A 17,367-nucleotide genomic window follows, 5' to 3' on the forward strand; every position below is an offset into this window, starting at 1 on the left:
ACACAAAATACAGATCAAGTTTGAATTTTGGTGTTTGAAAGTAGAACAATTTTAAAATCTTCAAAATTGAAAAGAAATGTGTGATAAATTAACACAGCTTAATAGGGTTTACCGTGTTCTAAATGGGTAAATAAAACGGGACTATATAAGTTCATCCTTAAATATCAGAAAAGTAAAATTATCCTAAGCCATGCACACATTTACATCCTGAATATTTGTATTCCAGCTCTATACCAATGGACATGACATCATCTTACGTTAAGACAGATGACAGTAGTGTCGTAACAGACAATGATAGCTGTACTAAAAGTGATGGGGATGAGGAAGATGATTCAGAACTCTATGATAATCACCCAAAAGTAAGATTCTCAATATTAAAATACTGGTATTGTAACACCACAAGTTACAAACATAAATGGGAATAGATATGATCATTGGTATCACATGATGCTAAATAGCTGTACTAGTTGCTGATAACAATGTAGTAACTTTAAATGGATCTGATAAGTAGTTTTGTCAGATGATTTAACATGATTTTTAATCTCTTTTATTGTCAACAAGAGTAAAAATCATTATATGGGGTAAGTCCATACCAACAGCCAGGGGGGTTCGGATCCCCCCTATCCAAACCCCCCCTTAAAAACAAATAAGCACTGTTAAAGTCAATGTTCTGTTCGAATTGTGACTGTTAAAGTCTAGTTTGTGAGTCCCCCCTTGGAAATTCCTGGCTACAGGCCTGAAGTCCATATGATGTGGATGATTACAACTATTGGTAATGTTACAACCTTCAACAATGAGCAAATCCCAGTGGGCATAGCAGGCTTTAAACGGCCTTACATTACATTACTACTTCTCATTGTAACTCCATGTTTAATGAAACTGAATCAAGCAAAAATAGATCAATCAACCAATTAAGTGTTACTAGTAGATTTTGCTGCATGAAATCAAAATATCTTTCACAACATTTTGCACTTCTTGATTTTTGATTCAGGAGCTACCCAATAGAATGACATCAAGTACATTTTCTATAGTATATCTGTTTTAAAAACTACTTCTGTTTTTCAGGAGCTACCCAATAGAATGACATCAAGTACATTTTCTACTGATGAGGAAAGTTTTCTACAATCAGACGCTGAATCATACATACGAACAGACGAGGAGGACAATGATAATGACTGGGAGGAGTCTATGAAAAGATGGGCAAACAGATGAAACCACAGATTATTGTTAAAATCTTAAAAGTCTGCATCACACAGTATGCTGTTAATGAAATGGTGTCTTAGTTCTCTACTAGGATTGAATAAGATCTTCACATAGAGAAATATCATTATATGACCTCAATCAGTCATTGGATAGGTTCCACATACAGAAAAGATCACCGATTACTGTTGATGTATGGGTGAGGTGGACAACCTGCCCATGACACTATAATAAAGTACCTCGATATCTGTGTCAAATTATCATAGCTACTATCATATAGAATTCTGGTAGAGTCGGTATGAAATTTTTATGTTTTTTTATGCTAAAATATTATTCTGGTAAAAGATATAGGAAGATGTGGTGTGAGTGCCAACTCTCCATCCAAATAACAATTTATAAAAGTAAATAGGTCTGATTAGAATGCAATACAGTCATATGATCATGTGATCAATGTTATGACAACAAGAAATTCATGTTAATTATTCAGATACTTCTTAAGTTTGTTATTTTATCATCTCATATTTGCTTGGTTACAGATACTCCTTGTGATTGCAATGCATTAGTACTATTTTATTGTAATCAATGTAAATTTTAGTTGCTATCATTATATTTGAAAAGAACAAATAATATTTCAAAATTATAAGTTATATAATTAATCTGTGTAGCCCACTCTTATCACCGTATATATATTGAAAAGAAATTTATAAAACCTTCCATCACATTATCATTCTATATTTTACAACATTTGTCAGTTTGTATAGGGTTTGAATATCATATAAATTAGTTATTCTTGGTTGTGATTCTACCAAGTTTGCCTTTCATTACGTGTAAGTTATATTTATAATGTGCAAATGGAGGCTACTAAATTAATATATGTATATGAATCTACAAAAAATAATGTCATTTTTTAAATGTATTTATGATTTCTTTTTTTTCTTCAAAGACAGATTAACATACTACTGTAGATGAATGCTTTTCTTTTTGTCCCTCAATGCTAAAATAGCTTCTTGCATTATCTTGTAAGTACACAAGATCACTTTTCTGATGTTCATGGTATGTTGTGAAATAAATATTGAAATGTTTAGGTTAAAATTTAAAAATCTATGACAGTCCCTCAAAAAATCAAATTTGCTCAAGTAGATATTTTCTTAGAAAATGTTCAATGAAGACAAATCTCTTTTGAATTTTGACTTATTTTGGGAGCTGTTTAAATTGAGTTAATTTAGGTTTTATTTTTCAATATTGATAGCATGTGTACTTTATAATTCTAAAAGAGAGAATATTATATTCAGGATTATTTTACTACATATATTCTTCCTTATAATTTGAATATTTTATGTATTAAGTCTTTAATTACTAAGTAATTGGCTATAATTAGCCTATTTGCTCCCCAAGAATGTGAAATTATTGCTTATTATCTCTAGTTTAATATTTCATTTTTCAAACATCTCGGTTCGTTTTTGGGGGAAAGCTTTAATATGTTTATTTTTAAAAGTATTATGTTATTTACAGATTCACTCCTTTCAGTTTTGAAGAGTTTCACATATTTGGAGAGGAATTTTGTTTTTGATGAATTATTTTAATCAATTTAGCTGATTTGTTGTATGTTCCTTTCGTTTATCTGTTTAATTTTAAATTGGGAAAGAAAATGTTAACACAATGTCAATTTTGAAAAAAACCTTCAATATGGCCAACAGTTATTAATTCAATTGCTTGTCAGTATTTAAAGTTGGGAATGAAAGGGTGGATCATACATAATTTTATTTCATGTTTTTTTTTTAATTATACAAGTTATTATTTGCAAGAAATATCCGTATCAGAAAGGAACAGATTGTATAACCAACATCACAAATATATAGATACATGTTATATTCCTGTATCCTTCATTATTTCTATGTATTGCCATTTATGTTTTTTTGTTTTATAAAGATGTTTACTATTTTTACTTATAATTTTTGTACTTATTTAGATCTAGTCGGTTGAGACTTCACCATTTTGGTGATATATATTTTGATTACACAATGATGCTATAATTATTTATATTTTGTGAGGCAGAATGTTTTGTTTTCATATCTTTTTTGGAAATTAATCATTTTCTTATTAAATAAGTATTCACATAAACGGGTTTCTGATTTTTGTTAAATCTAAGATAATTTTTTTCTGATTTGTCTTTTTTGTATTTTTATGCCCCACCTACAATAGTGGAGGGGCATTATGTTTTCTGGTCTGTGCATCTGTTCGTTCATCCTTTCGTTCCTCTGTCTGTCCTGCTTCAGGTTAAAGTTTTTGGTCAAGGTAGTTTTTGATGGAAGTTGAAGTTCAATCAACTTGAAACATAGTATACATGTTCATATGATATGATCTTTTTGATTTAAATGCCAAATTAGAGTTTTAACCCCAATTTCACGGTCTACTAAACATAGAAAATGATAGTGCTAGTGGGGCATCCGTGTCCTATGGACACATTCTTGTTTTATATATACATATATATATATTATATTGTCATTTTATATTTACAATCTATGAGTTTAACTCTCCCTCTGCTATCTTTCGTCCCTCTTTTTTAAGTCTATACAGTGGTAATTAGTTTCTGTACAGTTTTATTGTTAGATTATTTCATTGTTTTTATTTTTTTGTTAAAGTTTTATATCTATTTTACAAATATTAAAAAATCAAAACAATTTTCTGGTCATTTACTTAATAATTATGTTTACTTATAATTGTATATGTTACAGTTGAAAATTTTAATTGATTGGAACTTTTACACAGGGCATAATCCAGCAAACACCTTGGTGTTTCTCAGCTGTTGTCTGTACTTTGGTCGGGTTGTTGTCTCTTTGACACAATCCCCATTTCCATTCTCAGTTTTACACTATTAAAGTACACAGATGATTCACTTGTAAACGAATTCCAATAAACCAAAATCTTGCCAAATTCCTAACGATTTCTTAATTTCTTTTGAAGTACTTTTGCTTATTAAAACCAAATTTGCTATGATGAAATAATTATATATAATATAAATATAAATTATTTCCCTTCATCTGCAATAAAATGGTCACTTGTTGGTTTTCTTGATAGATATTAACTACTAGTTCTATATACCATTCAAGATGGCAGCCAGAAATTGTTAAACTATTATAATACATAGTATACACAGTAAAATACAAATGTTAAACAACCCTTTTCATATATGATCTGAGCCCCCAAACTGTTAAGAGAGACATAAATTATATGAGATTTAGACTTGGAATGTTTTATGTAGATTTATGCTTCAGACAACTCACCAATACAATACAGTTTCCCACGGTTTGGTTATGTTTTTCTATGCCGAATATGTAATGTATGTTTTTTATGGCGAAGATCAAACTATTTCTTTTTTTTGTTATGTAACTTTTTACTCAGATTTTAATACTTTATTTTGTATGAGATTCGTTGACCTTTGTTAGATTTATTTTCTACAAGTTTGTAAAAGAATAACTTTCGTTGGCTTGTCTGCTACAAATTTGTAAACAATAATTTATAGAACATTACAAACATGATAATAGGTTGTATTTATGAAAGTTGTGATATTCTTAAGAAATACATATTTTAAACAGAATAAATGTTGTTTATTTAACAAGGTAGCAATAATTATCAGAATTTTGCTTCTTGCAGTAATTATAGCATCAATCCAGGAGTCATGGTTATATTGTAAATACCTTGTCCATTCATTCTTCCATCCCTCGGCTTGTCCAGCTAATCATTTCCATCACACTTTTCTGATAAACTATCAATAAAATGACTTCTTATGTAGTCTGCAGTTTGACAACAATGAGTTGTCAGGTTTCAGCACGTTTCAGATCTTGTCAATATGACAAGTGCTACTAATGCAATAGGAATTGAAAACACAGTTATTTAATTTAAAGGTATATTATGTGGAGGGGAGTTTAGCTGTTATATCCCAATTGAAGTTTATTGTGATCTATACTTCACAATGGTAGCCATCTTTGAAATATCAGACACCAATTGCACATCTACAAATTCTTATAAATGCTAATATATTGTCTGCTGTGAGTTTAGAAAGCAAATGTTGTCTTTTTTCAATTCTGGTTTTGATCAAAAATTTTATTAAAACTTTTTCATGAGTCTAATCTTTTTTCTTGATTTGAGTTTGCATTCATTTCCTCCTTTCCTTTAAAAAAAAAAGGAAAATCAAAAGCTGATTTCATTTTCAAGATTTGTGAGAATAAAAGTTGAATAGCTTTGTCATATGATATTTCCTGTTACCACCGTATTTCAGACATTCATATGTAATATTCCCCAATCTAGATGATTTATTTTTTAGGCTCTTTCCCTTACTTGGTCAACTAATATTTAACTAAGCATTTTCATAAAATATTCCTTTGAAATGTTTCTGTGTGACCTCAACTATATTGTTTATTTCCTTTCCTTGCCATTAATTGGTTGTGATCAGGTATTATGTTTGAAACTTGAAAGTGCCTGGTCTTGGAGATAACACTGGATTGAACATTATCTCCCTTTTACAATTAATTTTGATAAGCAGATTTTTAGGCAGTTAAGCTGCCTTATGCGAGCGCCCTGGATTTGTGTGCTACCCAATAAATGCTGAAATACGTGCCATTGTTATTATCTAGCTGTCTACTATATTATTTATAACTTATTGGACAGTTTTTTCATACTTTTCATTCTGGATTACAAAAAATATGACCAGAAAAACCTTAAATGATCGTCGATTTTCCCAAAAGTTTTGAAGTTGCACATGGGAAGTAGAGCACATTAGGAATCCTTATGTAGTTTATTATCCCCTGAGCTTTTGGCTAAGATGTCAAAGAACAAATGTATGAAATATTTCATCGACGAAAATTTCTAAAGACAAGTAGTTAAGATTTCCCAAATTGCAAAACTCGTAGGAATATTGTTTGTCGTCAATACGTAGTCAACTACGTATATAAGTTCAACTGATCACGCTGTCGGCGGCAATTTTGAATTAGAAGACGAAATTTTCGTATCTTTTTAATTTGGACGCAGGGGTTCAAATTAGCGGTGGTCTGGGGTCTGTGACCTTCCACTTTTGCAGTCGGACTTTCTACTAAATTACTAGCTACGCCCGACGGACCTTGAAAGATAATAAAAACATAACTTTGCAAACATTTTTACCAAAGTTTCCTAAACAAGAGTGTACACGCTGAAATGTCTCGCCTTCTTTACTAATCATAGATATAATGTTGATAGACCAAATATAAAGCTTTATTACAACTGTCACTTAAACTCAACATTAACCAAGAAAACAAAACATTGATCAATGAGCCATGAAAAGGAGGTCAAGGTCAGATGAACCAAGCCAGGCTGACATGTACAGCTAACAATTCTTCAATACAACAAATATAGTTGACTTATTGCTAAAAAAAAATCAGAAAAACAGACCAAAACAAAAGAACTTAACACTGAGCAATAAGCAGTGAAAATGAGGTCAAGGTCAAATAAAACCTGCGTAACAGACATATATATCATAAAATATTTCCATACACCAAATATAGTTGACCTAATGCATAAAGTATTATAAAAATAGACCAAAACTCAAAAACTTAACTTTGACCACTGAACCATGAAAATGAGGTCAAGGTCAGATGACACCTGTCAGCTAGACATGTACACCTTACAATCATTCCATACACCAAATATAGTCGAGCTATTGCATATAGTATAAGAAAAACAGACCAAAACACAATAACTTAACTGTAACCACTGAACCATGAAAATGAGGTCAAGGTCAGATGACACCTGCCAGTTGGACATGTACACCTCACAGTCCTTCCATACACCGAATATACTAGACCTATTGCTTATAGTATCTGAGATATGGACTTGACCACCAAAACTTAACCTTGTTCACTGATCCATGAGGGCCCTCATGGGGTTTTTGGAAAATGACGCAGTCATTGTTCCATAACTGCCGACCTGAACTTCATTACATTTCTCTGCCTACCGCGCTTGGTTTCGTATTTACTATTTTCCATACAAACTGGAATCTGCTTGTGTTATTATTATGCATCATTGTGTAGTATTAAATCAGCCAGGACCCAGTTTACACTGGTTTCTGCTTGTGTTACACTACACTCGAACAAAGTGTTGTAGTTTGACGGGAACCAGTTTTAGAATTTGTAAACTACAAAACGTAATCGGTTATTGTTCATTCCGTTTTGGTGTTTCATACCGACTTATATGGTTTGAATAAGCTTAAGACCCTTCAAACATTAATGTGATAGGTATATTAAAGACTGTTTTACAAAAGGATTGAACTGTTTTACTTTCAAAGTCGTACTATAGGGATATCTGTCATATACGGATTTCCACTCTCACCGGTTAATTTCTTCTTTTACACGTGCTTTTGAAACTTCCTGTTTAAACATCGCAAGTTTTAAAATTGTTTTTTGAGTGAATTAAACTTATTTTAACAATCATGAAGCGTTCCAGAATCATTTTAAAGCAGTTTCTTCTTCTCTTTGATGATGGAAAATAGGTTTTCTCAAGAAAATACCGCAAACGATCGCAGAGGAATTGAAACGTACAAGTCAAGTCGGCACCTGGTTAAATTGGCATCTAGTCAAATCGGCACCTATTCGACGTCAATTCGGCATCCAATAATATTTGTTATAATATTTTCTATTCAATTAATTAATTACTGTTACCAAGTTCATAGTGAATATGTTGTTGTGTATTTTGGTAAACAACGAAACGAAAGTGAATATGTTAAGTGTATAAAGGTAAACAACGAAGCCCTTACCAAAGCTGTTGTTTTAACAATAAGACAATTTGTCTAATTGTATTATGAAAATAAAATGGAAAACTATGAGTCCCTTTCAATAAATCAAACAAGCCTTGCCAGACGTAATAATTATTTGGACTACTCATATATATATATCATTAAAAATACACCAAAAAAGTCATTTAGTTGAGAAAAATAAATATATACAAAATGTACATGAACACCCAAAAATGTGAAAGTTAGTATTTAACTCTTTTTGCTTAAATACTGAAAAAAAATCTGGCAACCCCTTTCTTATTTTTACCCTATTGCTTAAAATACTGTTAAAAATATATATTTAACATGGGTGACGAATTGACTATATCAGGTGTCGATTTTAACCAGGTGCTGATTTGTCCATGTGCCAATTTAACAAGGTGCCGGTTTGACTAGAATTCTTTGACAATTTTAATTCAAATTCAAGTTGAATAATTGAAAAATCATGGTTGTTGTTTTAAATTGCTTTGGTGTAAATACTGAATGTATTTATAGCTTGGTATGAGTAAAACATTGAAGATTTTAATGGAAAAAACACAAAAGATAATTGTTTTTAACAGCTTGGTCCCTTTGATCTGAAACAACGAAACAATAAAACATAGAAACCAAAATATAGCAATCCACTAATATAACCAAAACATGATAAAATTTATTCAACACACAGAAACAAACAAAGTCAGAATCTGACTTCATTTTGAAACAAGTCAATGAAACAAGTTATAGCAATAACTAACCAAAACATGATTAAGAGTTATTCAACACAAAATAAAACGTTGACAAAATACCACTTTATTTAGAAAGGATTATTATTATTTTTAGCAATACCCTATCCAAAACATGATTAAGATTTATTCAACACAAAAACAAAATTGCTGTCTCACTTTATTTTGAGACAATGACAACAATTATACTTATAAGAAAACACTTGCTTACAGAGTTATTAAACACAAAACCAATTAAGATTGGGTGCGAACATGTAGGGTGTGAAAGTGAAAGGGGGTGAAAATGAGTGGGCGCAAACATGAATGGAAGCGAACGGACCCGGATTCAGACTATGTACCAGAGAGAAATATACAAGCCTTTCTACGGTATTTATTTGTACAATTCAGCTAGTCTTGACCTATTCATTTGTCTTAAAAAAACAGCCAGTTGTCACCTTCACTTCACACACACACACACACACATATACGAATATCAATTATATGCTCACCATACATGTTGCATTGTTAAACTAATTACGGTATGTGAAAATCAAGACTTGCATAAAAATTAAAATAATATTAGAGACAGTGGCGTCATTTTTCTTCAGAGCTTTCAGCTCTTTGATTGATTATGTGATTACTTGGACGTTTTTTTAATGATTATTTGATTATTAAGCCAAATATTTCATGATAATTTGATTACCTAGGACTGTATTTCTAGTTTATGATTATTTGATTACTAAAGATAAGCAAATATTTAATGATTATGTGATTATATTGGCAAAACTTTTTTTTCAAGTAGTCACTGAACCATGAAAATGAGGTCAAGGACATTGGACATGTGACTGATGGAAAGTTCGTAACATGAGGCATCTATATACAAAGTATGAAGCATCCAGGTCTTCTACGATCTAAAATATAAAGCTTTTGAGCAGTAAGCTAACGCCCCGCCACCGCCGCTGGATCACTATCCCTATGTCGAGCTTTCTGCAACTAAAGTTGCAGGCTCGACAAAAACGATCTCAAACTTATTTTCATCATTACTATTCATGAAAGCGATGTTCAATTTGTTCAACTGCTAGCTTTATACAGAAAATCGCCGGTAAATAATGTGTAAATCCGAGTAAATTCGTATCTCACTTTCTGACAACAACAACATTGTAAACAAAATGGATGCCGCGAGACTACAATATCGGATCCGATTCCGGAAGCGGATAAGGGTAATCCCGGGTTTTTTAACTAAAAAATCCAGATAGGTGACAAAAATGCATGGTAAATAAATATAAACACTAGAATTGAAAACCAAAATTGTTTAAAAGAAAGAAAAAGCAGAAAATATTTTCTACACCAATTTTAATGTCAAAATCCAATACAAGCATTGACAAGTGACAGCTGGGAACAGTTTATCTAACAATATATATGTTCCTGGTAACAGTATAATTTTTTTTATCAGTGATAAATGTTGGTAATGCATGTTAAATGCTTTTAAAGTTAAACATATTGCTGCAATTTCAAGGGGTATTTTTTTCTCCTTAATTTTGATAGGTCAGTTAAAACAGCTGGAAGTTTCTTCAGGAACATATATATTGACTTTATAGATATACTGTTCCCAGGTTTCTTATATATATAAAAAAGATGTGGTATGATGTGCAATGAGAAAACTATTCACAAGAAACCAAAATGACCAAAACTTGGTAACGGTCAAGATCCCCACCCCAAAACAATATATATATTAATGTATGGGACAATATAACAAATCATATGAAATATAGATGGAGTTCGTGGGGCCACTCTACCCCTTTCTGTTTATGAATTTATAACGGTCGAGATCCGCAATCTTAAACAAAATATATTTATGTATGGGACAATATTACAAATCAAATAAATTATAAGGGGGTCCCTATGGTCACTGTACACCGAGTGAGAGCTTGGAAAAATTCGAGATCATCATCCCTTAACCATATATACTCATGTATAAGACTATATAACAAATCAAATGAAATATAGGGGAAGTCCCTGTGGTCACCCTACCCCTCATGTTTAAGAACTTTGAAACAGTTGGGATCCCCAATTCTAAATTAAATGAAGTATAGGGGGAGTCCCTGCAGTCATCTGATTGATAAAATTGGAAACAGTCCAGATCCCCACCTTTAAATTAAACCATATATATTCATGTATGAGAACTAATCAAATGAAATATAGGGAGAGTCCTTAGGGTCACCCTACCCACTCCTGTTTGATACTTAGAAACAGATGAGATCCCCACCCCTCAACCATATATATTCATGTATTAGACAATATAAGAAATCAAATGAAATATAGGGGAAGTCACTAGGGTCCCCCACCCCTCCTGTTTGAAAACTTGATAACGGTCGAGATCCCGAACCCATAAACCGTATATATTCATGTATGGGACAATATAAAAAATCAAATGAAAATAGGAGTAGTCCCTAGGGTCACCCCACACCCTCTTGTGTGTGTTTTGAAAACTTGAAAAAAGATTTAGATACCAACGCCTAAACCATATTCATTCCTGTTTTTCATTTCAAAAAGATTGAATGACATACATGGTTAACTGCCTTCAGTGCTTACAGCGCTTTGATTGACTTTTTATTTTTGCTGTTAAATGACCAGAGACGTTTTTGATCTATATCAATATATTTTTCGAGTGAATCATGTCTCTTACATATGCTTTTGATAGACAATTCCTGACTTAACTTTCTCGGCAGATTTGTACTCTTGAAATGTGGTGTGTTCTCAGAAATCCATTGTTGGCATTTTAAAGTCACATGTTGCATTTACATGTTGAATTCAGTACGGTTTAACTGTTTTGATCTTAGCGTCACTGATGAGTCTTATGTAGATGAAACTTGTGTCTGGCGTAGTAAAATTATAATCCTGGTACCTGTGATAACTATTAAGATATATAATGAAACTTTTGTCTGGTAAAGTTTCTGTTTCTGCTTATTGTATTTCATTGACGATATTTGTATAACACTCTCTATCGATCAGAACATCCTTCATTTGGTATTTCCACGTCCTAAAGATATTTTGAAATTGCAAACAAATCTTTGTTTTATTTTTGATTCAGCATGATCAGTGTTTACAATTAATGTGTTGTCTAATGTTTGCTTGATTAAAACTGGGTGATGATTCAAACATTGAATGAATGATCGTTTAAGACACATGCTGATTCTACCATACTGACATATCCTTTAATATCCAAATATGTTCTGTAGACGGACTGGAATGTAAATGTATTTCTAACAAAACTAAAAGATCGACCATGGGTGTAAATAAACTCATCATGGAAACCAGGATTAAATTTTGTATTTTCACCGATGTTGGTTTTGTTTACAAAAGACTCATCAGTGATGCTCGAATCCCAAAAAGTTCAAAAGGTTAAAATAAAGTACGAAGTTGAAGAGCATGGGGGACCTAAATACTTAAACGTTATGCCAAATACAGCTAAGGTTATCTATTCCTGAGGTAGAAAAGCCTTAGTATTTCTGAAATTCAAAAGTTTTGTTAATAAAGGCAACAGTAGTATACTGCTATTTGAAATTCATAAATCGATTGAGAGAAAAAAAAGAAAATCCGGGTTACAAACTAAAACTGAGGGAAACGCCTCAATATAAGAGGAAAACTACGACACAACAGAAACTCAACATTAAAATGTAACATACAAAGAAACGAACTATTACATAGCAATGGCCAGTTTCCTGACTTCGTACAGTACATTTTAAGAAAAAATGGTGGGTTGAACCTGTTTTTGTGGCATACCAAACCTCCCTCTTAAATGGCAATATTCAATATAACATTAAAATGACAATATTAAATGACAAGACTACAATACAAATAAAGGGGAGATCATTTATTTAACAGATAATTTATTAATATGACCATATCAAAGATAATTCATGTCAGCACAGAAGTGCTGTAAGTTTCTTCGTTTGAATTGTTTAGATTTTGTCATGTCAGGAACTTTTATAACCGGTATAGGTGCAAAATAGTTGCTTTAATGCTCCTGTTTGAAATCTGATGGAAAGTTGTCACATTTGCAATACTACCATATATCCTTAGTTTTTATATATATGTTGAAAACCATGTAAAACATAAGTGCAAATATACAGTTTTAAATTCCTTTCAACTGTAGCAAAATTGTAATAACTGAAGATATATGGGCATACATATATTACAAATATTGCAGTTTTAATAAATCTGTCTTTCATTTGAGAAAGCCTGTCTTTATACATAACAATGGATGTCTACATTATACGTGTTTCTTTCTATGTCAAATTAATAACTGGAATGAATATTTAATCTGTCTAAATCCATTTAAAACAAGAACAATATACCACATTCAACGATGACGGAAATATGTATTTGTGTTGAGATCCAATTAAAAGTATGTTAGCATTTAACATGGACCTGTCTTGTTTGACTTGACAAGGCAGAGATGAATTTGTATATCCTACGTTCCGGTAAAAATAATATATTTCAATGAAGTACATAAATATCGTGTCTGAAATGCAAAATACTAAAGTGAACCAATCGACCTCTTTTATTTCTGCTTTTGGCCACTTCAGGTCCAAAACATAAATGAGCAGAGTGGACCCTGTTGTCACTTTGTGTATTACTTTGGGTTAGTAATATACAGCTGTAATTGTTCATCCTAGTAGACTGAGGATTATCAGTCATCTTAATGTTTCTCCAAGAAAAAAAAAGAAAAAAATACTGAACTCTCAACGTTGAAAATGGTAGATAAACCTGGTTTTATAGCTAGCTAATTTTCTCATTATTATGACAGTCGTATAAAATTACAACAGAATGTAGACAATACAAACAGACATTATATAGTTAAAAATGTAAAAGAAATAGGGATATAGCAGTCAACATGTGTTATAATCTTAATCACTACGAAAAAGGCATATAGACAAAGCACATGACATAAAACGAATGCACATTTTTTACTATAGCAAAATAACAAAATGACGGGATGTTAAAGTTTTGAGCCACGTCCAATGCATATAACAAATAATAGACAAAACAGTAGCAGTAATACTTTGTTTAAAAAAACAACACCATACCGACTCCTTGTAGGTTCTTGGTGTCTTGTCCAGTGGGAATCTGGAAGACAAATTTTTTTTTCTTTTATTCTTGTTTTTGTCGAGCCTGCAACTTTTGTTGCAGAAAGCTCGACATAGGGATAGTGATCCGGCGGCGGCGGCGGTGTTAGCTCACTTCTGAAAAGCTTTATATTTTAGAAGGTAGAAGACCTGGATGCTTCATACTTTGTATATAGATGTCTCATGTTACGAACTTTCCGTCAGTCACATGTCCAATGTCCTTGACCACATTTTCATGGTTCAGTGACTACTTGAAAAAAAAGTTCAGATTTTTTGTAATGTTAAATTCTCTCTTATTATAAGTAATTGGATAACTATATTTGGTATGTGCGTACCTTGCAAGGTCCTCATGCCTGTCAGACAGTTTTCACTTGACCTCGACCTCATTTCATGGATCAGTGAACAAGGTTAAGTTTTCGTGGTCAAGTCCATATCTTAGATACTATAAGCAATAGGGATATAGCAGTCAACATGTGTTATAAACTTAATCACTACGAAAAAGGCATATAGACAAAGCACATGACATAAAACGAATGCACATTTTTTACTATAGCAAAATAACAAAATGACGGGATGTTAAAGTTTTGAGCCACGCCCAATGCATATAACAAATAAAAGACAAAACAGTAGCAATAATACTTTGTTTAAAAAGACAACACCATACCGACTCCTTGTAGGTTCTTGGTGTCTTGTCCAGTTGGAATCTGGAAGACAAAATTCTTTTTTTTTCTTTTTTTCTTGTTTTTGTCGAGCCTGCAACTTTTGTTGCAGAAAGCTCGACATAGGGATAGTGATCCGGCGGCGGCGGCGGTGTTAGCTCACTTCTGAAAAGCTTTATATTTTAGAAGGTAGAAGACCTGGATGCTTCATACTTTGTATATAGATGTCTCATGTTACGAACTTTCCGTCAGTCACATGTCCAATGTCCTTGACCACATTTTCATGGTTCAGTGACTACTTGAAAAAAAAGTTCAGATTTTTTGTAATGTTAAATTCTCTCTTATTATAAGTAATTGGATAACTATATTTGGTATGTGCGTACCTTGCAAGGTCCTCATACCTGTCAGACAGCTTTCACTTGACCTCGACCTCATTTCATGGATCAGTGAATAAGGTTAAGTTTTCGTGGTCAAGTCCATTTCTTAGATACTATAAGCAATAGGTCTAGAATATTTGGTGTATGGAAGGACTGTAAGGTGTACATGTCCAACTGGCAGATGTCATCTGACCGTGACCTCATTTTCATGGTTCAGTGGTTATAGTTAAGTTTTTCTGTTTTGGTCTGTTTCTCTCATGCTAAATGCAATAGGTCTACTATATTTGTTGTATGGAATGATTGGAAGGTGTACATGTCTAGCGGGAAGATTTCATCTGACCTTGACCTCATTTTCATGGTTCATTGGTCAAAGTTAAGTTTTTTAGTTTTGGTCTATTTTTCTAATACTTTATGCATGAGGTCAACTACATTTGGTGTATGGAAATATTTTATGATCTATATGTCTGTTACGCAGGTTTTATTTGACCTTGACCTCATTTTCAGGGTACATTGCTAAGTTTTAAGTGTTTGTGTTTTGGTCTGTTTTTCTTTATTTATAAGCAATAAGTCAACTATATTTGTTGTATTGAAGAATTGTTATATGTACATGTCTACCTGGCATGGTTCATCTGACCTTGACCTCATTTTCATGGTTAATTGATCAATGTTTTATTTTCTTGGTTAATGTTGAGTTTATGTGACAGTTGTAATAAAGCTTTATATTTAGGTCTATCAAGATAGTATCAAGGATTAGTAAAGAAGGCGAGACATTTCAGTGTGTGCACTCTTGTTGGTCCTTTTTGGTAGCTTTCAGTAACATCAATTATTTTCAATTCGTACATTTGTGTTAGTTAGACCTGGTGACACAATTTTAATGCATTTATGTAATTGATTGTTTACTTATTTGGGTAATATCTCGTCTCACCATTTTGTGCATTTTTTTTTATATAGAATAGACCGTTTTCCTGTGTGAATAGTTTTACACAAGTCATTTTTAGGAATTTGTAGCCTGTTCTGTGTGAGCTATATAAGACCCGTGTTAAAAGTCTTACTTTGACCTATATTTGTTAACTTTTCATACATTGTGATTTGAATGAATGGAGAGTTGTCTCATTGGCACTCATACCATATCTTCTTAAAATAAAGTTGTATTCAATTCAAATGGGAAAACTGATGGTCTGATGTACGAAACAAAACAATAAACGAAAAACAAATATAGAAAATCAAATATGATGTACAGCAATAAATGAAATCCACTGAAATACAGTGTCGTGTCTTGCGGTAGGCAAATACAACATGTGGCGGGGTTAAATAAGATAACAGGCGTCAACTCTCCTTCCTATTATTTCACAATGGTGTAACACCATATTTTTATTATTTTGTAATATAAAGGTGCATATTGCTGACGTCCAAAGCCATACATTGTGATTATTTTATTGGTTATTCTAACAATAAAGTATTCTAAAATCAGAGCATCATTCAAAAATAACTATTTACAGGGTAATACCGGTACCTTATTTCAAGCTACTAAATGTGGCATAATCTCATCCAATAACAAATTAGAATTTTTCGACCAATCAAAAGTTAAAATGAATTGTGAAACTAAGTGATTTTTATTTATATAAGTCTAGAAAGCAGACTGTTCTAAGTCTTTAAATCGTTTTTTGAAAATGTCGAAACAAAGGATTCTAATGGTCAAAGTTATAATTTCCATGATTTGTGTTTGTAAGGCAGTATTTCAGTGTTCACCAGGTGTATACCAGTGCCATCTATATACATGGTCAGCTTGGTCAACATGTTCGTCCTCGTGTGGTGGAGGTGTTTCGACCAGATACAAAACCATCTGCTGTGCATTGAATTTTAAGTCGTATTTCGATTGTGTGGCGTTTTACAGATAATTATTTGGACAAAATGGTGTGTGGCAAATCACCCGTCCGTTATTCCTTCCATCTGTCAAATTCTAGTTAAGGTTTTGGTCAAGGTAATTAATTTTTGTTGAAGTTGATGACCGTTATGGATTAACCGTTTCACAAATGATATCGGATATGTTCCTTACGTCGTAACTACAATCCCCTTCCCTTTCATGAATGTGACCGAATAAAACTATTTACCGAATTTGTTATCACATAAGCAACACGACGGGTGCCACATCTGGCGCAGGATCTGCTTACCCTTCCGGAGCACCTGAGATCACCCCTAGTTTTTGGTGGGGTTCGTGTTTTTTATTCCTTAGTTTTCTATGTTGTTTCATGTGTAGTATTGTTTGTCTGTTTGTCTTTTTATGTTTAGCCATGGCGTTGTCAGTTTATTTTCGATTTATGAGTTTGTCCGTCCCTTTTGTATCTGTCGTCCTTCTTTTGAAACCCAGTACACACGTGAATTCGATATAAATATGTCTAATTTCAATGCCAAATATGAGTTGTTACCTGAATTTCACGGTGCACTGGACATCGAAAATAATAGTGCGAGTAAAGCATTCTTGTACTATCGACACATTCT

General features: G+C 32.4%; 1 protein-coding gene across 4 annotated transcripts in view; it reads left to right on the forward strand.

The window, feature by feature from the left end:
* Positions 1 to 1,526, forward strand: part of LOC134697508 (dystrobrevin beta-like) — a 106,173-nt gene extending 104,647 nt beyond the window's left edge. For 2 of the 4 annotated variants that reach the window (XM_063559790.1, XM_063559798.1), the window contains exons 17-18: positions 227 to 359; positions 1,066 to 1,526. In XM_063559790.1, the coding sequence (XP_063415860.1) occupies positions 227 to 359; positions 1,066 to 1,212 (280 nt within the window). In that variant the 3' untranslated portion in view covers positions 1,213 to 1,526. The remainder of the gene's footprint in view (positions 1 to 226; positions 360 to 1,065) is intronic. The other 2 variants (XM_063559813.1, XM_063559806.1) reach the window with 2 other exon arrangements.
* The last annotated feature ends 15,841 nt before the right edge of the window (positions 1,527 to 17,367 follow it).

This window comes from Mytilus trossulus, chromosome 1 (assembly GCF_036588685.1).
Source record: "Mytilus trossulus isolate FHL-02 chromosome 1, PNRI_Mtr1.1.1.hap1, whole genome shotgun sequence".
In the NCBI taxonomy this organism is placed as follows: domain Eukaryota; kingdom Metazoa; phylum Mollusca; class Bivalvia; order Mytilida; family Mytilidae; genus Mytilus; species Mytilus trossulus.